Genomic DNA, 27885 nt, shown 5'->3' with positions numbered 1-27885 from the left:
AGAAGCTTGATATATAAGGGGAAGGAAAGGAGGTGTTAACAGAAGAAAGTATAAAAGAAGGAATAAGGAACAAAAGATGAAACGACCCTGTCACGGATACAGAAGGCCTGTAAGGGTTTGATTTGTTTTAAAAGCCTAGCATTCGGCAGCAATTTACTTTGTAAAAACTGAATGTTTATTTTTTTCAGATTTAAATACTTGCAGAGCTTATAGTACCTTCACCTTCAGCTGAAGATAACAGACAGTCCTTCTGAAGGACTTCTCATCGGCACCACTTGGGAGCGATTGACGAGATCCTGTGCGTCCCAGGCTGCGGTCCTGTGCATCCTGCTCGTAAACACTCTCACATCTGTTTGTTCATACCGAAACAGCTGTTTCTTTGCAAATATCGTTTGTGCTCTAAGTGCGCACGGGCTTGACCCCGTGTGAAGCCAGTGACCACATGAACGCAAAACGCGTGAGAGCGGCCGTGCTCCCCCGGCACCCGCTCGCGCGGGGAGCTCCGCGCCGGCGGGGAAGGGTCCCGCGGCGGCTGAAGAGGGGGAAGTGGAGCGCCGCTGCGTTTGCCCAGCACGAATTATCTCACTGCTGTCTGGGGAGGGAAGGAGCTGCGGGCAGCGCGGTTCAGCGATGGGCAGACGCTAACGACCGCGAGTATCGCTCGTTTTAAGCTGTTTTAGACCCGGGTTCTCGCACCGGGCTACCGGTCTCGGCTACAGGCCGACGCAGAGGTCGACGCCGCAGGGCGCGCTGCCCGGAGCGGGCCGCTCACCGGGAGCCCCGCGACGGCCGCCGCGGGGAGGCCGAGGAAACGTGCGCACCGGCGCGGCCGTGAGACCCACGCGCACCGCTCCTACCAGCGCCACCGCTCTGAGCCCGCCCCGCGGCGGCACACGGGGCTCCGCCCCGACCCCGCGCCCCTCGGGCGGCCCCGGGGCCGCTCCCGCCGCGCCGCCGGTGACGGGCGGCCTCCCCGCGCGCCCCCTGCCGGCGGCCCCGGGGCGGGGGGCGGGGCGCGGCGGCCCGCGGCACATGGCGGCCGCGCTCTCCCGTCCCGCCGCCGGGGCGGCGCTTCCGCGAGGGGTGGGGCGAGCGCGGAGGGGGCGGGGCGGGCGGCGGCGAGCTGACGCCGCCGGGGCCCCGTTAGCTGCTCGCCGCTGGGAGGCGCGCTCCCCGCTCGCAGCGCTCCCCGATAGGCTCGCGGCAGGACGTGGGGGCGGGCCCCCGAGGCACGGCGCGGCGCCATAGGCCGCCTCGTTCGCTGGGGCGAGCCGTGGGTGTCGAGGGCGGCGTGATTGGCCGCCGAGCGGCGGGGAGGCGGGCCGCGGCGGCAGCGGCCTCCCGGGGCTGGAGTCCGTCTCGGCGGTAGCAGCGGAAGTCTCGCGAGGGAGCGTAGCCGGGATTTGGCGGCTGGCTGCCTCCCTCCCTCCCTCTCTCGCTGGCTGTGAGGAGCTGGTGTTTGTGTGGAAGGGGGAGGAGGAGGCGAAGGAAGGAAAGCGAGAGGAGCCCAAGCCCCACCATCCGCCGAGGGGAGCGGACCGGAGCTCCCCTCCCCGCCCGCTGATCTCTCTCTCCCCCCCTCCCTCCCTCCCTCCCCCTCGCCCCACCATGGCCTCGGGAGACACCCTGTACATCGCCACGGACGGCTCGGAGATGCCGGCCGAGATCGTGGAGCTGCACGAGATCGAGGTGGAGACCATCCCGGTGGAGACCATCGAGACCACCGTGGTGGGCGGCGAGGAGGACGAGGAAGAGGAGGACGAGGACGAGTGCTGCGAGGAGTGCGGCCCGCACCACCCGCCGCACCACTACCACCACCACCAGCCCATGATCGCGCTGCAGCCGCTGGTCTCGGACGGGGACCCCAGCGGGGCGGGCGGCGGCGCGGCCGGCGGCGGCGGGGGACAGCTCCATCTGCACCACCACCACCAAGAGGTGATCCTGGTGCAGACCCGCGAGGAGGTGGTAGGGGGAGACGACTCGGACGGACTGCGGGCCGACGACGGCTTCGAGGACCAGATTCTTATCCCGGTGCCAGCCCCCGCCGGGGAGGACGAGTACATCGAGCAGACCCTGGTCACCGTGGCCGCCGCCGGCAGCAAGAGCGGAGGCGGCGGCTCCTCCTCGGCCGGTGGGGGAGGCCGCGTTAAGAAGGGCGGCAGCGGCAAGAAGAGCAGCAAGAAGAGTTACCTGAGCGGGGGAGGCGGCGGCGGGGCCGAGGGCGGCGGCGGCAGGAAATGGGAGCAGAAGCAGGTGCAGATCAAGACCCTGGAGGGGGAGTTCTCGGTCACCATGTGGGCCTCGGGTAAGTGCGCGCCGGACCCCTCCCTCCCCGGCCCCTGGGCCCTGCCGGCGGCTCCCCGGCTCGGCCCGGACAGTTTTGTTTTGAAGGGAGGCCATGTTTTGATGTGTGTGATGGGCGCCGCCATGTTCATCGCCAGGGCAAGTATGGCGGCTCCCCGAAAAGATGGCGGGGTCTGCGCTGCTGCTGCCGCTGCTCCTGCCCGGCTCCGGCGGGGGGAAGGAAAGATGGCGGCGGCCGCCAAGATGGCGGCGGCTGAGGGGGGTGCGAGAGGGAGGGAGGCAGCGCGCCGCTGGCTCCAGGACTAGGCCGCAATGGCGTAGTTTCTGCAGCAGGGGGAGGCGGGGTGCGCGGGCGGGCACACGGTGCGGGGCGAACCCAGCCTCCTCGCGGCTCCCCCCGTCCCCGCCCCGCGGCTCCGCGGCCCCCCCGCCTCGCGGCGCCCGCTCCCCCGCCGCGTCCCCGCCGCCCCCTCCGCCGTCTTCCCTCCCCCCCGCGGCCGCCTCGCCCGCTCCTCCCGGCGCTCGCTTTCCTCCTTCTTCCCAGCCCGCCGCCGTCGCGCCTCCCCGTCCCCTCCCCCGGCTCCCCTCTCGGGCCGCCGCCGCCTTCCCGGCCGCGCCGCCCGCCCCTCGGCTGCCTCCGCCGCGCGCCCGCCGCCGCATTGGGCCGCGCTGTAACGCTGACCGCGGGCGGCGGCCCCGGATGAGGCGTGTGCGGCGGCGGCCCGCGACCGTTATGCGCGGGGGGCGCGCCCCGCCGCCGCCTCACCGGCTCTGCCGGGCGCGGGCCCGGCGCCTTGCTCGCACACCGCCCGCAAACGTGGCCGGGGCCGGGGCAGGGGATGGGGGGGCCGGGCCCCGCGGCCGCCCGGCACCGGCCGCGCACTCGCCGCGGCTGTGGGTGGGGCCTGCTCGCCCTAACTGAGCGGCGCCGGCGAGAGGGAGAGACCTTCCCCCGCCCGGGGGGCTGCTTCGGAGAGACGGGCCGAAAATAGCCGGGGCTTCCGAGGGCCCCTTGGTAGGAGCCAGGGTCTGACAGCAGCCGGGGGGGCGCTCCGGCCCGGCGGCGGCGGGGGTAGCGGGAGCGGGAGCGCTTTCGCGTCTGCGCTCGGGGTGGTGTAGCTTTCCCTCGATCGGCTCCGGGGCTTTAAACGGGCTTTTAAAATAGGTGCAGCGGGTCCCTGGCTTGTGTGAGGTCCTGTGCGTGTTTGAGTCGGGTTTTTGTGGAGCGGTCTCAAAGGGAATAAAAACTTGGTATTATGAAGGCATTTAGTATCTGCAAGGCTTGGACTAAATCTGAAGCCTACCGCCAGTTTTTTATCTACCACTGTTTTCTTACCTTTTCCTTTAAAGTAAGGGTGGATGAGACTTTTCCGTCAGTAGAAGAGTGTTACTTGTGATATGCTGTTTATTTTTTTTCCTCCCTCTCACCCCTTCCAAAAACCCCAAATGTATTACTGGAAGCAAGGCTCTGTAGTTAAACTTCTACGCTAAAGTTACATAAGCATGAAAACTAAGTCAAATCGTATCACTTCATGTAATATTTAAATTGCTGTGTTGTCGTTAAATAATCTGTTGGTAATCCGTTTTATGTATCATAATTTTTGTGCTCTTTTTTAACTTGTAAAGAGTCTGATAGGGTTCAGGTTAGAAGATACTGTTTAAATTCCTGATGCACTCTAAACTGCTTATATGTTGTGTGTGAATGACCAGTACTTGTTAGCAGTAGGAGTGCTGAAGGAAAAGTATATTGAATGGCTGAATTCTCGGGCCTGATAAAATGCAAAGAATGGTCCATCTGACCTTCTAATATAGGTGGTTATTTAACAAGTTTTGGCAGAGAGTATGATACTTGGAGTGTATTTTTTGTGTATAATGTAGCTGCTGCAAAATGTTCTCAGAAATCATTTTTAGGAGCCTGATACTTTGTTGACAGCAAATTGAGTCTGCTTCATGATAAATTGAAAACTTTCCATTTGAGTTTCTCAAATACTGTTTAGTAGAACGGGATTTCTATACGCATCTGTGTATCAATACATGTAAGTTGAATTCAATTCATTTGCTACTCTTTTTCTTGGAATTGACCATCCAGGAAAGACAGAATAGAAACAAACGTAGTCTTATGGTGTGTGGAAGCTATCTAAGATAACTGAATGCAAGTGGATGTATGACTCATGAGCTAGCAGGTTACAGGAACTGACTGAGATCAACTGAAAATTACTAGCACGCGTTTGTACTCTGAAATTCATACTGCCCAGTTGGATGCTTCCGTAGAGCTGCTTTGTGCAGATTATTACTCGGCTGAAATGAAATGCATGTATAATCAATGCACTTGATTCTCTTTGCACTGTTACATCAGGTAACCCCATTGATTTCAGTGGATTTGCTTTTTATGATCACAAACATGCAAGGACAGGCTGGACAGTATCTACCATGTAACTTACTGGGGACTGAATTGCACTGATACATTCAGCTTGGTTATAGTCTAAACATGATGCAGAATACCTATTCGAACTTAATTTCTAAAACACCTCGCCCACCTCCCAAAAACAGGCTCAAAAGCCCAAATCACAAAGCCTGTATGTGAAAGAAAAGTATTAAAGTTTGACCTCCCCCCCCCAAACACACAGTTCAAACAGCCTGTAGTAATACCCTGGTCAGTTAAGTGTTGTGGAGCTTACTGAGCCTATTGGACAGGCTTTTACACCTCTTACACAGCTTAGTGAATCTTGTAAAAGTGCTCTAGAGTGGTTCGTGGTCAAATGTAGAAGTTCTGAGACTTCATTTCCTGTTTTCAGAAGTTTAAGAGGGGGTATGAATGCCAGAAAAATTCCAACAGAAGCAAAACTGGAAAAACAAAACAAATGACCTGCTTGCAAAAGGATAGTTGTACTAAGTTTTTCCCTGCAGAAACAAGGACACTTTATTTTGAACAAAGATAGTAGTTTTGCATCTGTATGTTGACATAATTAAAGACTGACTTGCACCCTGATGTAATTGACTATTTGATTTAAGTATTTAGCAAAAAGTTTATCAAAAGACAAACAGTAAACAAGGCCATGCATCAAGATAAAACAATGGGTCCTATATTGCTGTTCCTGGGTATTTGAATGGGGGACAAGAGCACTTTGCTTACCACAGTGTGGGAAGACAGTGTGAATTAATTTCTTGTTACTGTGTTCTAGAGCTACTATATTAACTTGTTCATGGGTCATACCAAACTTAGGCAATCACAAATCTTTGCCTGTAAATGAGTTAGCCCATCTTGAAATGCGTAGTAATAGTCTAGCAAATATATATTAATGTGATTAAGGGGGAATACTCGATCCTTGTCTTGTTTATGTGGTTACTTAGTTGCAGTACCGTTGTTTGCAACCATTTAGCCTTACCATAACTGCTCTTATCACCTTGGTATCTATGGTGATATCAAACTTGTGACCCATGATTACTTTAATTAAAGTGTTTTGTTTGAAACAGGAATGCTTTGTTCTAGTTCAGATTAGCTTTCCAGATGAAGAATGGAATTATTTGACTTTCTTCATGTGTGAAAATAGAAACTAAACAAAGGTGTTCTATTCCCTGAGATGTTTACATGTTTATTGTGGATGCTTCAGTCCTCTTCTTGTATTACCTTTTCTCAATATTGTCTAGCATCTTTCCTCGTTATTTTCATTGGAGTATCCTGCCATGGATTTAGAAACTGTATGTAGTCAACAGCCCTCTCCAAGTGAGAGACCCCAATTTGTACTAGGAAAATTAGTTTTCACAAAATTGAATTTGAATGCCTTTATGAGATTCAGCTTGAATCTTCCTCTTTATTGAATATATCCGGATTAGGTACACAATTGTAATGGGGAGAAGGATAATTAGAAATCACTTGGTCAGATTGCATTTACAAAACTAATTCTTAGACACAGGAACATTTGGGAAGGTGATGCTGAAACACTGGCTCCAGCAAATGTTGGAATTTCAAACAACTTGGGCTTAGTCTTGAAAAAATTGCATTGGTGTAATCACATCTGCTTCTGAGTAATGACTGATTCTGTAAAGCTTTTGGATCTGAAAAAGGTTTTGTCTTGGATTAATTTATTATCGTTAGCATAGATGCTCAGCAAGTTTAGGGCTGAAATAACACAACTGAACTAAACGTGGCCCACGGACTGCTGAAGTATCCTCTTCCTAGGTAGGAAAGACAATGGCGCAGAAGTTGATATGTGATTTGGAAAGGATTCATGGTTATCCAGGAAGCCTGTGCAGTGGAGCCATATTTTGGAATTTGTGGAGTTTATGCTGGGTTTTTAGAAGGTTCTTCAAGACCTCTGAAAAAAAAAAAAACTTTTAATCTCTTAAAATAGTTAGAAAGTTTTTGATTTGACTATATGTTTCTCACCCCTGCAATCTGATAACTGTCTGCTACTTGACCAGTTAGTTGTCTTTTATAGTATAATGATAGACAAGTCATTTAGTTCAGTCTTGGGCCTGTATCAAGGATGGCCAAAAATCTCTGTGATTATGAACAGGGAATGAGTTTCCTATATGAAAATTTTTCATAACAGAAACCATGACAGAAATTTTTCATAACAGAAACAGAACCATGTCTGGTTCCTTTAAAATATTAGGAAGGTAATCTATTTCTGACTCTGATTACGATAACACTGTAGGCTCTTGATAGTCATAAACATTCAGTCTGCCCTAAAATTTTTGCTAATGAACCTCAGAGGGTAAGCATACACTTTAAATACTTTCCTACATTTGTTTTAAATGTCTTTTCAGTTTTGAAATTGAAATACACTGATGTGGTTCATCAGGTAATTTCTCAATTAAGTTGCCTCCTAGCCCATCTTTGAACTAGTTTCCTCTAACTTGGGAGTACATGTCACTTGTATATTGATGATTCAGAAGGTCATAGTGCTTCTGCACAGTGTCTCACAAATGTTGAAGTCAGATGGTGACTATTGATATATGCAGTGTTTTTGTCAGTTCTTGTCTCCTTCAGTGATGTGATATATGAGATGGGTGACACGGGGAAAGAAGAACCTGTTCTCCATCTGTGCAAGGCACATCGGATAGAAAGTAGCCTAGCAGCCGGTTAGGTTAAAAAATGACAGACCATGCAGAATGGAGTTTAACATTCTGAAATGTCCACTAATAACTGGATTATTTAACAAGCTAATTAGGGTCCTTTGCTTCCAAACATGACCAATAAACTATTTTGGCTGAGGAGATCACGACGTGATGGCAATAACCAAGCGTGTTACCACAGTGCCTTGGTACTGCACAGTTGCCAAATACATCCTTTATCATGTAACTGCATTTCAGCTGATCCAGAAAGCAAATGTTTTTAACTGTGTGATCGTAAAAACAAAATTTAAGCTTTAAATGTTCGTCCTCTTAGCTGCTAAACGTTTGTTAACTTGGTACCTTACGGATGAAGCTCTAGGATTACGTCTCATTGCTGTACTAGCAAGTGTACCTTCTGAGTTCCCTTTTGCACTCCCTATTTTCCACAAGGGAGATTTGATTGAATAACAATGTGTGTTCTCCCTGCTCTATAAGAAAGTAGGAGCTCAGAGAACTAGGGATCTAGAGGTGGAGTCCCAAGGTTACAGTCAGGTGTGACAGAGTCAAAATACTGATTGGCCTTCTTGGGTTGAAAGTTGAGGGTCTTATTAGAGAGCCAGTGTGTTCCAGGGATGTCAGCTGGGGCTGACTACTATTCCTGAAATGCATGAAATAACAAGCTTCTGAGTTGGATGGATTTTCTGTGCAAGAAAAGGGCTGCAACAGATGGAGAAAATGTGATAATAAGAGCAAAAGGTTTTCAACAAAAGGCTTAGGAAACAGATTCTAGCACATTTTATCATTGATCTGTTACATGAAATCTGCATTTCTAGTTTTATCCCAGTCATTTGTCTTTCTCCCACTTAAATTGGTACTTGGGGTTGGTACTCTTAAAACTTCTAATTAGTTCACCAGCAGAAATATATTTAAGTGGTAGCAAAAAGATCTGTCTGGCTAAAATGCAGCACTTTCACTGATCTTAGTGCAAAAATATTCCTTTGAGATACTCGCTTTGAATGCAGAAGTGTCCAGATGTATATCAGTTACGAAGGTGGCATGAGAGAAATGCAGATGGAAGGACATGGAACATTAACATTTATTTTGGTACCTCTCTAATATGTCCTTAACAGATAAATAGAACACCCTAGTTTGGGATAAAAGTCTTGTCTTCTGTAATCAGGCATAGGAGGATGTTGTGGGTATCTGTTGGGTTTTTTTGTTTGTTTTTGTTTTTTGTAGCAAATCAGTCTTTTTGTAGCTTTATAAACTGGGTGAATATTGGAAATAATTATTAGAGTGCCTGGCAGTGTATATTTTTATGATGATAAGGTGGTTAACTAATTGACATACCTTCAGATGGTCAGCATATCTCAGAAGACAGGACTGAAATCATGTTTCAAGTTTCTAACAGAAAGCTGTAACACGTCTGTGGGAACGGTGCTAAATATACATTTAAGCAGAATGCTTTGTATTTGAAAACCAGAGTCTGCTGTACTCTCAAGTGGTTTTAAGGGACAAAATAAAGTGGGTTAGAGAGTATATAGCAGTTCAGTTCCTTTTTCTTCCCTGGCTCCATGGGTCTGTCTGTATTTAGCTTGCATGGGTGTCATGCAGATTAGTCTGGAATGGACTTAAGCCACATGGAATTACTGCACCTTATTTGTACTGTACTTTTCCAGAGGTGTCATTAGAATTTGAGGGTTGTGTCTCTGTGTGTTGCTTTGCTTTTGCTGCCATATGTTTGACTTTTCTGATGCTTCATGGGAGGAAAAGGGGAATTAATTTGTCCTTTTGGACATAACAGGTGCCAGGACTTGTGTTGAAGGCAGAAAATGTTGGGCATCCAACTCGCCTTATTTGCAGTGAGAATATTGGTTAACTTGTCAGCCTAAGTGAAAGTTTGCTTGGACTTTAGCCTCCAAACTTTGAGCTGTTTAGTCCAGCTTGGTAGGACATCACAAATAAACTTGTGATAGATTTGCATATAAGATGTTGGTAAATCTCTTCCGAAGAAGTGTGATTTTTTTTTTTCCCCTTTTTTCAAGGAGTTGATAATGTCATAGGATGGTCTGTAACTAGGACGTTCTGGATGCTAACTTTTGATAAAATATTTCACTTTTGGTATGAACCAGATCTTCTATCTTGAAGGATGTTAGCCTGACACAGCACTTTAAGGTAACTATTTTATATGTTGTTGTTTTGGTCTGCTTTGGTGCAAACTCATTTCTCAGACTGCATGTATGTGCTACTGTAGAGATATGATTTTTGGTATAGGAAAATTTGAGCAAATGTTTCTTATTTTCACGTGACCATCAGGGATGTACAAAGTGATCCCTTCTCTTATTTTCTTCTGTATCAAAGCAACATGTTCATAGTTCTTCATGTTTTACTCCAATAGCCTATTTTAAGACGTAGCTGCAGAATTGATTGCTGTTTGCAGGCTTTGGGGAAGGAAAGGCACTGAAGGCTGACTTCTCTCAGTTTTGCCCTTAAAATAGCAAGAAAGCATTGTTGAATAGTGGGCCTTTACGCTAGGGAAAGAAAGAAGATCTGAAGGAATGTGTGCAGAATTTCCCTGTTGACTCATGCATTTGATATGAGGCAGGAAATGAAAACTAGTTTGTTGTAAATGTCATCAAATAGTCAAACTGGAAGTTCTGTGTAGCTGTTGAAATGGCTAAATTGAAGGCAGCTGATCTCATTCTAGTCTGCAGCATGGAGAAGTCTTCACATCTAGCTTTCCAGAAGTTCTGCACTTTTCTGAGTCATTGCTTCATACTTTTTTTTTCTTTGTATGCATTGCTAAAAATTTTTTACTCAAGTTTCCAACTGTTTGGAAGAACAAGTTGTTGCTAAGCTTAAGCTTACACCTGAATTGAACTTGTAACTCCTGCAGATGCTGTAAAACTTACTGCTAACCTTTGCTGAAGGTAACTGGCACTAGTAAAGACTGAAAGGTAGTATGTTGAATGAAAATGAGATGTAAAATGAAAAATGGTCCAAAGTCAATTTTTGGTTTATTTCTAGTTTATTACTGAAGATGTCTGTGAGTTGAAGTCTATTTTCCTCTTTCACCATGGAACACATAAGTGAACTGCTATTTGATCTGGTAGATCAGATTAAACCCCAAACTAGCAGTAACATTTCTAGAAATAGCTCAGTGGTGAAGATTAAAAGCAGGCATTACGAATTGAATAGAAATTTGTCCTTAGGATATTTCTTTTACTCATGTATGTCTTCTTGTCCTCTCTTTCCTAATTTAAGTTACTGAGTAATGGATAACGTTATTTCCTGTGTTTCTGTTTGGGGGGAGAGGGGTGGAGCTTGCTTCATTTCTTCTCTGCCTTATGTTTTCCTATTTTTGTCGGGGGGAGGACTAGTATTTCTGTCCTATTACCTTGTGTTTCCATTCCTTAAATACTAGCTGTAAAACTTAACTTTCTGTTGTTTATACAAATTTGACTTTGCAGTTCTTTTATGTATAAAGTGCTTTGCAGAATCCACTTCAAATAAGCAAGACAAGGGAGGTAGTGTAGTGGCAAGTTCCTTAACATTTAGCTGAATAGTTACAGCTATATTCTGTAGGTGGGCATGAAACACCTGCATTTCATTATGGTTGTCCTAGTGCACTTTGGGAAGGTGGCTTGTCAGGTGAGGGTGGAGGATAAGATTGGTGCTGGGTCTTCCTCCCTGCAGGTATGAGCTCTGCAGTGAGGAACTTTTCTGTGTCTTTTTCTCTAGCTTCCATTGTTATAACATGTTAAGAGAGGAGAGAAACCAGTGTCTTGACACTTTCTAAGGTCTGAAGCTGAGTAGACAACAGCAGGGCTTCCACCTGATTTCATTGCAGTGGTTAAGCACAAATCCGTAGGAGGATCTCCAGAGCAGATAGAAAGTAGTATTTTCTTGATGGCTTGTAGATTTACATAGGGTGGGAAGGAGCTTAGGCTCCACCACAGGCAGAAGAAGCCCCTCTGGGAGGGCAAACAGTCTGTTCAGGTTTTTTGTTGTCTTCCAGACCTTTCTGCAGCTGCTGAAAAACTTAAATTTTATGAGCAAGTGCTGAAGTCAATTAAGCAGTTGTTTTTTTCAAACCTGATGTCCCTCTTGGACACTTCTCTTGGGGGTTAGGGAAGTCTAAAGAGTGCGAAGGTAAAGATCAGTACTCACAACTCGTTATGGTAAGTATCTGCCACTCCACTGATAGGCTTGCTTGGTTACTGAGTGTTGTTGTGATCCAAAGTGGGTATGGTGGGCATTGAATCTTGAAGATGTTTGAAGGGAGATAAATGTCTTTGCACTGGTTCAGGAAAAGTGCATTGTAATCTCTAAAATGCAGCCAGCATTCTCGTAGGGTGGTTCTACTTATTTCCGTATTTGTCTGTGTTAAAGTAGATAGCAACTCCTGCTTTTTTTATTCCTCGCCCACTGTGTTCTTTCTGTATTCTTTATGCTGTAACTGTATGGATGCCTTTTTGCTATTTACAAGTAGCACCGAAGTCTAGAAGTGCACTGTATCCTTTCAAGAATGTGCAGTAATAGTGAATTTGTATTTGTAGGTGTAGGCTTGTATGCTGTTTTGATCTTCGGTGTGTATTGAATTCAGTATTTTATGTATTTCAGATGATAAAAAAGATATTGACCATGAAACAGTGGTGGAAGAGCAGATCATTGGAGAGAATTCTCCTCCAGATTACTCAGAATACATGACAGGAAAGAAACTTCCTCCTGGTGGAATACCCGGCATTGACCTTTCAGACCCCAAACAGCTGGCTGAATTTGCTAGGTAAGTAGGAAGAAAGGATGTTTTAACTAAAACAGTTTTCATGCCGTTGGTTTAATTAAGAAACTGTTAGGCAAAAATAAATAGTAAATTTAGTATGGCTTATATTATTTCATTTAATTATCTTTTAAAACAAGGGATTTCCTTCAGAATGAAATAGTGAATACAGTATTAAAAACTGGGTTTTATCTTCAGCAGATTACTTCTGGTCTTTGGTTATTATTAGGTAGGGAAGGGCCTAAATACACAGACAGACTCCATCTCTGACATGACAATGTATGTTGCATGTGAGTAGTATTAAATTCTTCAGTGGCAAAGGGTCAGGCAAACGAAATGCTGCATTCGGGTTGTTCAGTACAAGAAAGCTAGACTACAATATTTATTTTGTAAAGCCAGTTACTGTGTATAGTGTGGTACCCCCTGCCCTGTTTCTCAGTTCTTAACCTCTGGGTCTTAAACATTTTTTTTTTTTTTTAAATGGAGTCATGTGTCTTGCTCTTAAGTGCCACTGCTTGTTGTTTTTTGTTTTGTTCCCCCCGCCCCCCAATTTTACAGTAGATAACTACCTATACTGTTTGGATTTCTTTTTTTCTTTCTTTTTTTTTTTGTTTTTTCCCTTGTGAAACAGAATCATTAGTCTTTTACATATTACTACATTGACTTGAATTACAAGGTGACTTTTACTTTCAAATAGAGGTAAATGAAAGTGTCAAGCGGCCTTTCCCCTCTCCCTTCCCAAAGCTCCTGGATGCTCAGGACCTGGATGTTCAGGGTGACCTGTGGCCACCAGAGGGCAATCTTGAGGTCACTAGAGAGAAGCCTGGCTCTTGGAAGCTGTGAAACTAACGTTGCTGTGCAGCCGTTCATACAGTCCGCTTCTTTTTGTGCACGCTGTGGTTGTAATTACCAAAGGCTTACTGCTCCATTCTGTGTATGGACAACATTAATGCTGGTGTCCCCCCAAATTTGAGCACAACTGCACTTTCTGCAGCTGTTATGATAACCAGTTTTTCTGATGTTAAAGTCAAAGCATGTGTATGAAAGTACATTCATTTTCATTTGGCTGGCAGCTGGGTGTTCTTCACAGCCCCCGTGCAGCATTCTGTCACGCAGAGCAGGTAGATGGTCAGATGTTGTTGTTACTTCCTGTATCAGCTAGCAGAGGGAGAAGTATCCTTAACATTGGGTTTTTCTTGGCTACTTGCTGGATGGAGACTAGTTCTGATCCACTTCTTGGTTAGATGGATTCTGGTATTCAGTGCGTGCATGCAGTCTTGTTTCTACTCATGCACCTGCTCTTAGATCTTACTGCTTTTAACCACCTTCTTCTGTTGCTCTTCATTCTGTTGTCTTTATGCTTGTAGGGGAGGATTGCGGGCACAGGCCCTTCCCACAGCTATTTTCAGTAAAACCCTGCAGATTTATGCACAAAATCTGTGGGTTTTGAAGATTCCTAATAAGATATCCTAAAGCAGGGAGGAAGTACTGTGAAAGTATCTGATCTGGAAATGTATAAAAAATTATGAACAACTGAAAAAAAGGGCTTATCTGAAGTGGTGGGTGGTTCTATTGAATACTGCTGTTACTTTGTTTACTAGTGTTGATCATAATGAATGGGTTTTCCTCTGTGACCTCCTGAAAGGCTGATCTGGGCTTTCTTTGTGAAAGCAAATGTTCAAGTGATATTCTGTGTATATGTAGCGTTCTAATTCTAAAATGTTAGTTACTTCTGCTACAGTCATGTGCCTAGATTTGGTATTCTCACTTACTTTAAAGCATGGTGAAACATTTGGGTCTATTAAAGACTTGGGTACTGAATAGCTATGTTTTGCTATGAAGCTTGGGTAGTTTCTCGTAAGGTATTCTGCATGCAAACACTGAATGTTGCTCTGCAGATTGGTTTGAATACTTGAAATGGTTGCCAGAATTTGAGCTTCTTGAAATGACCAGATTGCTTCTGTCAGATCTTTCTGCATGTTCCTTAATATTATAAAATGTACTGCATCTTTGAGTTGTGGTTATTTTTCTGTTGAGAAAATAGTGGCAGCTGGCAATACTATCAAATTATCACTTTTTTATTCATGGTAGAATGTTCTTGAAAGTTCTAGGGCTAGAATTTGTGACATGATGGCAAGGTTGAGTTTTGTGTGTGCGGTCTCTTATGGTGCTGTTAATCTCCCTCTACGGTAGATAGAATGAGACCCATTTATTCAAAGACAAATATACAATGATAGGGGAAACAACTGGGGGCACATTGCCTTTAACAATAGCCCCAATATGTGCCAAAGCCATGAAAAAATGTTCTTAATAGCTTGATTGTAGATGTACGAAAATCCCAAGTGTTAGCTGTTTTAAGAAATCTTTGATTCCTTGGTCAGCATCAATGACTGTCAAATTTCTACTCTTGCCTTTAAAAAAAAAAAAAAAAAAAAGGAGGGGCGGGAGGAAGGCCCCTTCCCCGTTAGTTGCATATTGGATCCTAAAGGATTGTGTACAGCTGAGGCTGATAAAGATGGCTGTGTTAGAACATTGCTTGTGATCGTATTGCAGTGAAGCATGCCGGAGGGACTCCTTGTAGTTAATAACACTAATTCAAGTTCTAATATATGCAAATCTCTCTTCTACTAGTCAAAAAAAGAAAAAACCTTTGACAGTTTACTTGTACTGGAATTGCATTTAGAGGTACTGGAAATGGGGTTGTTCATGCTAAAAGAGTATGCTTATTTATTATGAAGTTCTTTGAAGGTTTCAAGCATTGCTAGTTACTCTGAGTTTCAGAGTTTGTAAACTTTCTCACAGTTATATTCTGACAACTCTGAGCAGCACGTGAATTTGAAGCTCTGTTATCTTCAAAAATTACAGAGTAGCTTCCTGTACTCTGAGTATAGTTTTTGTGTTTCAGTAACATACTCATCTTTTGCTGGCTTAAAAAATTTTGTGCACAATACCCACATGTAAGGAAGCAACAAAACTGGCTAGGAAAATTGCATGCTGAGTGTATTTCATGCAGTTGAGAGCAAGTTATTTTGGGATGCCTTCCTATTTTCATTTAGTTAGTCAGAAGGGCTACTTTTTTTTTTTTTTTTTTTTTTTTTTTTTTTTAATGTTAGCTACTCAAAACCAAGACAGATTGACTATAACTATACAGCTTCTCTTTATTAAGGTTAAATTGACTGAGACATTTGCATGGATTCATGGGAACAAAGTTCTTAGGTTAAGGTTAAACACAGGCAAAGCTAGTGCACTGGGATAACTTAAAACCTTTGTGGCCTGGTAATATAAGAGCATTTATATGTTGGAACTGAATTTTAGTGGTAATCTATTCTAGGCAAGGTTCTAGAGTTTCGATTGTTCCTGTTACCAAGCTGGTGTAGACAATGGTAGGGCTGGGGGGTGGACTTGAACTCTTGGTGTATAAAAAAAATCTATGTATTTTTTTAAAACTGCTTAGTAATTCAGCATATGAAATAGACATCACTGCTGCTCAGCAACTAGATGGCACTAGTACAGTGAGCTATTATGCTGTTCGTCGAAATACAGTTGTTCTTTGGTGCATTTTTGGTGCATTTGCCACTGAGTCATGTAGCAGGAATTCTGGACCCTTTAACTGGAACTTTAAGTGGAACTATTGCAGTTATTCCTGGAAAGGCTTTTATACATCCTAAAATTACTGAAAACACTTTGAATAAGCAAGCTGTGTCAGAATATTAAGGTATGTTCAGTAGCGAGTGGATGAATGACCATAAGTTATACATGGCTGGGCAACTTTCAGCCATTTACAAATTATTTAATTCCCTTTTACAGCTGCTGCATTTTCTTTAGCTCACTTAAAAAATGTGATGGAATGAAAGGAAAAAAAGAGCTTGTGCATTTCTCTTAGGCAACCTTGTGTCAGAATGTGAAACGTTAGTTGCAAATGATCTCTTCAAGGAAGAACTGAAAACTAGTAAATTACCATGTTCCCATTTGATACCTCTGACTGGGGTAGTGGCAGTCCCTTCAAGCAAAATAAAATGCCTCATCCCAGTCAAATTGATTACAAGTAATTTTAGGGGTGAAGAAGTCTTAACAGCGTGGTACAAAAAGCTTGGGACATAGGCGTATTTTCTAGTAGGTGCACGTGACAAAGACTTCTTTAACATTCCCCTTAACGAAACCATTAAAGAAAAAATCCTTGATTTCTGCTGCACCCCCACCCTTGACAGATAACATGACCAAACTGGCTAAAGACAGCAGAATACAGACATGAGTAAAATACCAAGAAATAAAAAGGGAACATGCTATAGTTGGGAAATTGGCACAGTAATGGGTCCTAGTGGTAAAAGCTTTCCTTTTCTTTCCATGTCGTCTTTATCTTCTGCTCTTAGTACCCTTTCTGAAAGAGTGCCATTGTAAGAACTGCCCTTCCTGTTAAGACCGCCCTCTAAAATGGATAGAAGACAAAGAGGAGGAAACTGCCTTAGAGTTTGAAATTGGACACCCTCCTTGAAAGTGACAAAGCATTCTGGTCACCTAGATTTATATGACTTAGCCCTCTTTCTAGGGTATAGGATTGCCTACTGTTTTTGTTTTCATTGCAGAAAAGCTTAAAGGGCAGTAAACTGACAATTACTTCACTCAGAGTGGTGTTCTTGCATCTTCTGGGGGAGGGGAAATCTCGTGCTCTGTTCCAGGCTGCAAAGGTCACTTTCTCTGTTCAGTATACATGATGATAAGTGGAACAAAAGTAGTGATTGTTTTTGCCAGAACCTTGGAGCGAAGGAGAACTTTTCCATTTTACGACAGTTTTCTGCCCTGCCGTGACCAAAACATGCTGACACTGACTGTGGACTATTTGATCGTAGATAGATTCCTAGGACACTTTGCACCACTCCCCTTGTGTGTATTTATCCAAAAGCCAGTCTAGCCAGTTTCAGGAGTTCTTTAGCATAGATGAATTCTTGCAATGGCATAGGGCCAGGGCACTCATGTTATTTCAGCTTCAGCAGGGCAGTTCAAGGGGGTGGAGCAGAGTGGGGGGAACAGATCAGAAATGGTAATGACACCACTGATAGATAGAAGAAGAGGAAATTATTCTGTGTTCTTAGAGATGAGGTCACTGGCAAAGGCAAATATCACTGCTGGTCATCAGATACCTTTAGGAAGTGTGAAAGGAGTTGGCTGAGAGAGATGAATGCAGTTTAGGTTTCATTTATGTACAGAAGGAGAAGAAAAGATACAAGAACACGAAAGTTTAACAGGGACAAAAAAAGGGAGCTACCAGAACAAGGGGGAAATTTCATACTGTTCATTGCTGTTGCCATATGGATTTCCTTTGTTCCTAGCCTTAATATTAGTCTGTGGATTTTTATTATTATTTATCATTTTAATATTATATCCAAGCCAACTGATTGTAGAGATTGACAGAGGTTTGGAGTTGGGGGGTTGGTTCTGTCAAGGTGCAATTCTTTCAGTTTGGCTAGGGGGATGAAGGGATGCAGTTAGCTGTTAGATGCTTTCTGTACAGTGGCAGAGTAGCTTTCATTTTGTGTGTGTCTATATATTTTCAGAAGAACTGAGTGGTTTAATACTCGTGATTTCACTCGCTCTTAATCTTCTCTATACATGGGCAAGAGAATTTCCTTTTAGAGAGCCGATGCTGTGAAGCTGTCTGGTTGTTGCCATACTGTGCACCACCTTGCCCCCTTCCGTTACAAATACGGCATCTCAAATACGAGTGAACAGATTTAGCCTTTAATTGCAGTGTACCAGTACCTTGGTCCAAAAAGTGCACTCCCTGTTTTCTCCCAGAAAGCCAGTCTGCAGTTGTTATTATGAGACGTGGCCCATCTAGGCTCACTGCAAAAATGAAAATTCTGGTCTTGCCATGTAAATTGACTTTCTGCAAAGGCAGCTGCCATTTTGAAAGTTCCACCCAGGTATTAATGTGTGTGTCTACAGTTGTTTTAAATAGTGGTATGTGTTAGAGTTCTGTTTTTGATTAATGTTTCAGGCTAAGAAAACTTGGACGGAGCTGGTAGAGATGCTCTACTGGGTGGGAGCCAAAAGTCTAACCACCAGCAAGAGGGTGGAGCTACCTGCAACAGTGTAATTAAGATCAACAGCCCAGGTTCTAGTCTGGTCTCCTTTTGCAGAAAGTTAATTTTAAAGTAAGACCAAAATCTTTTTTTCTAATACATTTAAATATATAAAGTTTTTAAATTCTTCTTTGAATGATTGTCCACATGGATTCCACTGCCTTGGGAGCAGGATTAGACTTTTGACAAAATGGTCAGTTGTAGTTGTGCTTGTGGTGTATGTGCCCTCATGCCTTCAGTGTACAAAGGGCCCAGCTTTTGCTACCCATGGCACTGAGATACATCCTGGACAGTGTTTGGTGCCTTGTCTTTTTAAAGTGTGTGCTTCTGTCTTGTTGACCAGCTTGGTTGCCCATGGAATACTGTGTTACAGTTCTGAGTTTTAGGCTCAAGTTGCTCCCTCTCTATCCTCTCAGCTGAAGTGAAGATTTAAAATCTGTCCCTCTAGTAGTGGAACTTTGTTGTCATTTTGTAGTCAGTAGGGACACTAAATGTTTGTATGTTCAAGTAGGTTGCTGGGCTGATAATCCTCCCTCTAGAAACAAAGCTCAAAACCTAGAAAATCAGCTTATTGCAGAAGGAACACTCATAATGTGAAGTGCCTGTTCAGACACTGAACTTAAAAATACAGGTGTATGTTGGATGAAACTCTAGTCAGTCCCATGTCTGACCATCCAGTTCAGCTGAGATTTGTACCTCAGCTGCCTGACTGTGCTGATAAATCTTTCTGGCTGCATTGACCAGGGTATGCTCTCTCTCATTCCACTTCAACAGCCTGTTATGAATGACATTGTCACAGCATTTCTTTCCCAGAGGTTGCTTCAAAACCAGAGGTGAGATGCAACAGTTAGGGACAAGACTTAACACAATGGTGATTGGTGGTATCCTATGCCAAGTATAAAGACTGTAAGAATTACCCACTAAAGCCGTTTGCCATATCTCTCAGTACTGTTTCCTCTTCATCTAGTCTGCCTCTTTACACAATAGTCGGTTATAACCTCAGAACAGTGGTGTTATCACTGATTCTGATGATACTATGAGCATGGGTTTGGGGCTTAATAGAGCTATCTCTTTCTCTTTATTTTTTTTTCTTTTTTTGGTTTTCCTTGAAAAGTGACTCAGCCAACATATAGCAAGTTGATAGTGTTAGAAATAAAGGATGTATTTTGGGGACCATCTTTGTCCTCTAAGAACATTTGTTCTCTAATGCTGTTGACCCATGGCACTGTTACAGAATCACAGAAGGGCTGAGGTTGGAAGGGACCTGGAGATAATCTAATTCAACCCCCCTGCTCAAGCAGGGTCACCTAGAGCATGTTTCCAAGGATTTTGTCCAGACGGCTTTTGAATATCTCCGAGGAAGGAGACTCCACAACCTCTCTGGGTAACCTGTTCCAGTGCTCTGTTACCTTCACGGTAAAACTTTTTCTCATGTTCAGATGGAACTTCTTGGGTTTCAGTTTGTGCCCGTTGCCACTCTCTTGCCACAAGGTCCCATGTTGTCAAAGCTTTCTCCTGTGTGCCCATTTTGGCATAACAGACACTCATTTCTATGCCTTCTCCTTCTGTGAAGATCATAGAGACACCAATGAATCGTTTGTGAAGGGTGGTAGGAAGTTTTCTACAGATACTGTAAGAAAGTTTTGTGTGTTTTTCCTCTGGCTTCAGTACCTGTATTACTTAACCCTCACTGGAGTGTAGTCAATCAGTTAATCCCAATCTCCTGTTTGTATTTAGTTACTCTGTACTTTCCTCAAAGAGGCTGCATAAACTAAACACAGCACAACCATTCTCTGTTTCACTTGGATTGTATTAAACTATTAAATCTAATCAGTAAGGTCATCTGACTTGGTCTCTAATCTTGGAAAGAAAAGTTATCAGGAAGATAATAAAGAGGACAGTCTATAAGAACAAAAACAATTTCCTGTGTTCAGGATGTCCAGCGTCTCCTTAAATTGATGGAATTTTTGGGTATACTGCTGATGATGGTGCAAGAGGGGCCTTGTGAACACAAATACCTTGCACCCATCCTCTAGGAGTTGTTAGTATCTGTAAATGAGGAGATTGCTGAAGCCTGTGAAAGGCATGTGATAGCTCTCCAGCTTCCACATTTTTAGTCATTTAACCCTTGCAGGGGATTGCGATGTTCTTCAGTTAGTACTGTACGTACTCAGTGTAGCCTGGAGATGCTATGTCCACTTAAAAACAAACAAACAAAAAAAACAGCTGCTAAATCTTTGGGTTTTGTTTTATCTGTGATGTGGCTGTCAAGTGCTCTGCCCATACATGGTCACTTGAACTGTGCTAAATCTACAACATAGAGAGGAGTTATAGTTTGTTTCTGAGATACAAGTGAAAACCCACAGTACCATAAGCGACTTCTCCCTCATATGTGGCTCCCTTGGCAGTTGTAAGGAGATCTTCGTGGATCCACTCTTCAGGAATTCTCAGGGATGCTTTTCACTGCCCTTGCCTTCATTCATCCTCACAGGGCCCTCCATTCCTGTCCTCTCTGATCCATGCATATGAGGAAGGCAGGTGAAACCACAGACTTCAGCCATATTCACAGGAATGTAGCAATATCAAAGAACACTGGAGCTACCTGCAAAGAAACACATTCTTCCCCCATTCTTCCATATCTGTTTTCAGGAACTGTCTGTATGATGGTTAAAATTGCTTTGGATAGCCGCAGTCACCTGTGCTGCTTAATGCTAAGAATAGTGATTCTGGTCATTGTAATTCTTTTGTTAAATTTAAGACACTCATCTCTGTTTAATTCAGACCAAAGAAAACACCAGAAAACCTTTCATTTAGCTCAGGAGGAATCTACATGCCATATCCGTGATACAGAATTATCTCTTACTATATTATCAGGAAAAATAGTTCAGGAACTCACATAAACAATCTAGTTCCTTTCCCCCAGCAGGGTTTGGGAATGGGTAATATCTATTGACTTATTTAAGTGAGTCCCAGCTGTATAAGATGCATTTGTGAGTTGTCATTTACACCTACCTGCTTCTGTTGGAGCCTGCTCCACTAGTAGTTAAACCATCTCTTTCTGGTTTTCGAGACAGCACTACAGGTCTGAGAAATAAGGGTAGGTAAAGGGACGGTGCTCTTCCTTAGGAGTACTGTCCATGCATATGACATCCTTCGGGCATCCAGACAGATAACTGTTAAAGCAGGACTGTTCTGAAACTGTTGCTTACAGGGAGTCTTATGAATATTTGTGAAACAGCTAATTTAAATGCAAGCATTAGTTTGCTGGGCTTCCTATATAGGCAATGGAGACTATTAGTGGGGCCCATAAAGTAGTAGTGAATAGCCCCATCAGTGACCAAAAGTAAAAAGGTGATTGCTTCTCAGTTGCCAGGAGTGGAATCCATGTGTACAGTAACTTAAAGTAAGAATGACTATTACAGTTTCTGTGGTTATAACATTTGTCTGTGTAGATTCCCCAGCTTGCCTACCTTCTTTGCTTCTGCAGTGTTTGTTCTGGAGTCTGGTATGGTAAACTGCTGAAGACTGATTGAGATCTACTGTCTTTTATGTCCTGGGGCAGGGATGGGAGGGGAAGTGAAGCTACATAGGCCACGTGCGTACAGGCACAACAAAAATGGAGTTTTCAAACAAAACCCCTTAACTGCAGTTAGTGCAAGCCAGCAAAAACCTCTCTTTCCACATATTCAAAGGACTAGGAAGGTAGTATTAAATGTCTTATTGTATATTTGAGAGGTGCTTCTGGAAAAGCTGAACTTTCAAAATGCCAAAGTACACTGTTAATATTATTGGGTTTTAAAAATATTAAACTATGAATACTACTGATGCACCTAATACTACTGAATAAATCTTTGCATTATGCAAACAGCTGTGGGAGAAGAGCTATCTACTAATATTTTCCTTTTTTTAATCTTTAAGAATGAAGCCAAGAAAAATTAAAGAAGATGATGCTCCAAGAACGATAGCTTGTCCTCACAAAGTAAGTGAAGCGCTCTTGGCCTTCTGAATTGGTAGTAACTTGTGGAGCAGAGTTTTGTATTACTGTTTTCTTTTGAGAATGACTAAGTAATATATCTTGTTATAAATAGATTGTTCTCAGTTAACTGTATTTGAATTATCACTCTTTAGAGGCTTCCTTAAAAACCTTTCACTGAATAATATATTATTCCCATTCCTTGTCTTAAGGTTAGTGCATCCCTAATCTTCTGGTAACCATGATGCACAGTCCCTAACATGCTGGTTTTACTGTTGTGATTTCCTGCCACTCAAGAATACATACTTGAAAGAATGTTCTGAAAGCTGTTCAAAGTACGTTCCTAAGATCTATATATCCTCTGCTTGGAAGTTATGACAGATTGGGAATCTAGATCAGGAATCAGCAATCTATGGTATAGATGCCAAAGTTAGCATATTGGAAGACTTTGAATTATATTCTGCAGAGCTAGAAGGTGCATCATCTTGAGAGAGAGGCATCTGGGAGATACTGATTCTGATCCCCTGGGAGCTGGGAAGCTTCTGTCTTGAATAGATGTTCCTAGTCACCTAGTTTGGTAGCATCTAGCTTTACTGAATCACCCAGCTTCTGTATAGCTTCTGTTAGCTGACTTAGCCTGTAATGGAAAAAGACAATTATAATCTTGCTGACTTCTGGTCTAGATATTGTGAGCCTAAGCAAATATTCAGTGCAGATAGCTAATAGTACACACTGGAGAGCATGAACAGAAGTCTTCTTTCTGCCAGCTGTAGTCTAATCAATTGTCACTTTGGGCTGAGAAGTCTTCTTTGTATTTATGTTGATTTCCAATCCTTCATATGCTACGTGTCATTAATTCACTGTATTGTAGTATGTGGAGATATAGCACCAGATTGTCCGAGAAGCAGTGCTTATGCCTTACAGTACTGAGGAATGTTGCTTTCATTTCTTTGATTTACTTTTTCATAGCCTCGACTTCATCTAAATAGGGGAAAAAAGAATATTCCTATCCTTCCATCTCCTCTCTCTACTAGAATTTCTAGGTTTGTGTATGTATGACTTCAGCTTAAAAATAAAATAGTTGCGGAAAACATAACTACTTCTCTCAGAGGCAAGCAGGGACTTCAAAATGAATGCAAACAGGTTGATTGTGTGTTTATTTTGGTGCTTTTTTACTCCACCCAGTTCTCTGATGTGCAATGAATAGTGACACAACACTTTTCAAATTAGCCAAAGAAATTCCAGTGCCTGGAGAAACTCTCCTTGAAAGTGGTAATTCTCCCCTTCTTAAGAAATAAGGCATGTTTAAATATGGTTATTAGTTTTGAAGAAAATAGTTTCTGAAGAAGCAGCCTGCAGAATTGAAGATTAGCAGTCGATAGCCCCTTTAGGATCTGCTGTTGAACTTTATGCCTCATACCACTGTGATGTTGGTAGGCTAGTTTATATAAGCTTAAACAGCAGCATCACTTGAACTACACATAGAATTTAAAATTCTTAGTAAGATTTCATGAAGCATTTTAGACCTAGAGAAGGACCTTTGTAAAACACGTGATAGATGTCTATTGCCTGTCATTAAAATGCAGTATAGCGATAGCTTTTTTTAAAAACTTTAAAAGGGTGTAGTAAAGAGAGTTCCAGGCTGCTACTGATTTAAGTTCTAGAATCAAAACCAATGCAGCTTGTACACCAGGTGACAGATTAGGACTTGTGGCTCTGTACCTGAGTTAATGCGAGTATCTGTTGCTTTTAGGTTGATTGGCACTAGCCCTGAGGTACTCCTACCTTATTCTGTTCTCCAGTATTTTGTAGGTTTAAACTGTAGAAGCAGCAGTAGTAGTAGTCTCTTCTGTCTGTTTCAAGGTGGTCGTTATCAATCTGCTGCCCCAGAAGGAAGCCCTGCCAGTGTGGACTAGGTAGTTTCTGTAAGCTGTCATGTGTTAGAAACTCTCTTGCTCTACTTTTTGTCAGAAATGGGGAGGACAGAGAAGGAAAGCGTGAAGTGTTAGGAGATGGAGTGGTGCAGGTGCATATTGGTACTTGGAGAATACTCTGTAGTATATTAGAGGATATATAGTACATTGGGGTACTGTAGTACTCCACAATATAGTACATAGGAGAATATACCATAAGTAGCCATGAACTCTATCATTCTGTCTTTTGTTTTTCTCAGACCGTAAGTGCTTTTGTTCAGTTTATTCATTTGCTTCTATTAGAACTGCATCTTCTCCATAAGACTGTCCTGTTATTCGACTGCATATGGTTCATAATATTAAGGGAAGATAAGTTTATTTTTTTGTTTGTTTTAACAGCTTCTCAAACGATTAGTTTTCATGGGATTGCTCTTTTAAATCAGGGTAAGGGACCTACTTTTCAGGGCCAACTTTTAAGAAGGTCTTCAGAATATAAAAGCATTCTTACTGTAGCAGATAAAGCTTTCTTTATCAGAACTAGCTTGTCTACTAATTGAGTTTCACTGTTCTTTTTAAGGGCTGCACAAAGATGTTCAGGGACAACTCTGCCATGAGGAAGCATCTGCACACTCATGGCCCTCGAGTACACGTATGTGCAGAATGTGGCAAGGCCTTTGTGGAGAGCTCCAAACTAAAGCGACATCAGCTAGTTCATACTGGAGAGAAGCCCTTTCAGGTATGGTTAACTTCCAGGTATAATTACTCCAATTTATTAATTAGAACATGTATAGACTATAATCTAGCTTCTGTTTGACTTTGGGGATAATGGTTTTCTTCTAAATCAGATGAGACACTAAATCATCATCTTAAATTACTTGAAAGGCCTCTTAAGCTAATTAGGCTACCCTTTGTTTCTATGGCCTTTTGATAGAAATCAGCAAATAGTTTGTATGTGTGAAATACGCTACAATATATATTGTAAAGTAACCCACTTTTAAAATGAAATCTGCTGTTACTCCTCCTCTTCCCCCTTTTCAACTGACGGCAATGGACAACTGACTCTCGGGCTCATCGTACTCATTTTCAGTGGTGGGTATTAATCGGTTTCCAACAAAATGACGTTCAACACTGAATCTTTCTCCATTCATATAAAGTCACATGAGCTTCTACCAGCAGAGGTCCCCAGGCTACTTCAGATGGTATTTCTTATTTATGTAAATGTTCTTCACAGTGCTTCAGAGTCTCTTGAGTGTATCTGCTTTCTCCGATGTGCTTGTTACATGTATTTTTTGTTTGTCTTCTTGGAGAAATGATTGTTTCCAGAAATTTGATTTGCAGTCCTCAGGCACTTAGTTGCTCATGCTGAAGCTGTTATATGTATCCAGATAAATACTGACTGCTAAACATGCTACTGTTTGTACTCTGAGTCCGTCTTGAATATCAAACTGGTAAAAGGAGTAAATCTATCAAGCTGGTAAAAAGAGTAAATCTATCACTGAAATTCTGATGTGAAACATTGTTTCTGTTTTCTGGTATAGTGTAGCAAAATATTGTTTGGGACACAGAGTGGTTTTGGTCAAGTATTTGCTTGAAAGCCTGAAGTTATTTTCCTCTTTAAAAATTGATATACTACTGTGATAAAACAACCCGAAATACTTTTAAATTGCTTTTAAAAAATAAAATTGGTAATGCCCACAGCGTCGTTTTATTACATCAGGTTATTAATTTCTCTAGCAATTTCTACTGGCTCTTCTTTCTGTGAGAATAATCTTCAGCGTTTGGCCATGGTTGTGCAGTCTAGTGATTCAAAGGAGAATCATTTAATCAATGATTAGAATGGCAACTACTTCTGTTAGCTAATGGCATTATCTTTTCCTTTCAACAGTGCACATTTGAAGGATGTGGAAAGCGTTTTTCACTGGACTTCAATTTACGCACACATGTGCGAATTCATACTGGCGACAGGCCCTATGTTTGCCCATTTGACGGCTGCAATAAGAAGTTTGCGCAATCAACTAACCTGAAATCTCACATCTTAACACACGCTAAGGCCAAAAACAACCAGTGAAAGTAGGAGGAGAAAGTTCTTGAACTCAAAGCATCTTGCAGGAGAATGATCGGGAATAAATATGCCTCCCCTTTGTATATTGTTTCTAGGAAAGAATTTTAAAAAAAAGAACCCTACAAACTTAAAGGACGTGTTTTGATAAGTAGTAAATAAAAGCAAAAAAACACAAAACAAAACAAAAAAACTTTAAGGTGACGTTGCTAAGATGCTCTACCTTGCTCTGTAATCCCGTTTCAAGAACACGGTGTTTTGTAAAGTGTGGCTCCGACTGGAGGGGTCAGTTCATGAACTTGCATCAAAAAAGACAGTTCTTTATACAACAGTGCTAAAATTGGACTTCTTTTCACATTCTTATAAATATGAAGCTCACCTGTTGCTTACAATTTTTTTAATTTTGTATTTTCCAAGTGTGCATATTGTACACTTTTTGGGGATATGCTTAGTAATGCTATGTGTGATTTTTCTGGAGGTTGATAACTTTGCTTGCAGTAGATTTTCTTTAAAAGAATGGGCAGTTACATGCATACTTCAAAAGTATTTTCCTGTAAAGAAAAAAAGTTATATAGGTTTTGTTTGCTATCTTAATTTTGGTTGTATTCTTTGATGTTAACACATTTTGTATAATTGTATCGTATAGCTGTAATGAAATCATGTAGTATCAAATATTAGATGTGATTTAATAGTGTTAATCAATTTAAACCCATTTTAGTCACTTTTTTTGGAAAAATACTGCCAGATGCTGATGTTCAGTGTAATTTCTTTGCCTGTTCAGTTACGGAAAGTGGTGCTCAGTTGTAGAATGTATTGTACAGGCACTGACCTTTTATTAACACCTGATAATATGTACATCCCATGTAATAGAAAGGGCAACAATAAAACAGTGGTCCTAAAGAAAGAACATGGCAGAAAATGATCTGTAAGCACAGTCTATTTTCTTTTGTTGTCCAGAGCAATTCTAGTTCCTCTTGAACCTCCCAGAAATTGGAAGCTAAATAAACTCAAGTTTCCTTTACTTTGCATTCAATTACAATGATTTGTAATGAAATTATATAATGCCACATTAGTTGGTATACCCAGACAGAATTGGTGATTGTACCTTTGGGATGCTGGGTGATCTGGACTTCCATTAACTGGAATAGTGGATTTGGAGACTTGGCAGTGTTGTAAAGGAGCTTTCAGTATGCCTGGACAGCAAGTAGGTGGAACAGTACAATAAATGGCTAAATGGGCGCCTTTGCTTAGTCAAGGTAAGGAACCCTGGAGGTTTAAATGCAATGGCAGTATAAAGTGGCAGAACGGTAGGGTTTGAGTGGTGATGCCAGAAAAACAAACAAAATCTTCTTTTGGCTAACTTGTTTGACTAGATAAAATTATCAAAAATCTTGGAACCTCCTTGGTCACCTTTTACTTCAAAATAAGAGCTTAAAAGTTCTCTAAAAGAATTTGATGGAGTTTTGATGGTCTAACTAAAAGTGGTTGCTACTCGTTTGTTTAAGTGTTCAAAGTAAGAAATTTGCAGATACTATAGTAAAATGTGACAGACTAATAAACACAAGAATATGCACAGAAATGCATAAGCATTATTTTTTAGAGGAATGTGAGATCTATTTTATTGTAAAAACTGTTGTCAATCTCTTTTGAATTCTGTTCTTACAAGGTTCATCAAACTTTTCACGGTTATTACAGTAAAACTTACTTTTGAGTCCAGT

At 42.6% G+C, this 27885-nt stretch overlaps 1 protein-coding gene across 1 annotated transcript; it reads left to right on the top strand.

Moving 5' to 3' along the window:
• The first annotated feature begins 1318 nt into the window (after positions 1 to 1318).
• Positions 1319 to 27188, top strand: YY1 (YY1 transcription factor). The gene is made up of 5 exons (XM_026111330.2): positions 1319 to 2305; positions 11986 to 12148; positions 22141 to 22201; positions 24686 to 24844; positions 25994 to 27188. Exons 1-5 carry the CDS (start codon positions 1609 to 1611, stop codon positions 26174 to 26176), a joined length of 1263 nt encoding a protein of 420 aa, XP_025967115.1. The 5' UTR covers positions 1319 to 1608; the 3' UTR covers positions 26177 to 27188.
• The last annotated feature ends 697 nt before the right edge of the window (positions 27189 to 27885 follow it).

The sequence above is a fragment of the Dromaius novaehollandiae genome, chromosome 5 (genome assembly GCF_036370855.1).
Source record: "Dromaius novaehollandiae isolate bDroNov1 chromosome 5, bDroNov1.hap1, whole genome shotgun sequence".
NCBI lineage: Eukaryota > Metazoa > Chordata > Aves > Casuariiformes > Dromaiidae > Dromaius > Dromaius novaehollandiae.
The sequence above is the reverse complement of the archived record's forward strand: the minus strand, read 5'-3'. Positions and strand labels throughout refer to the sequence as shown.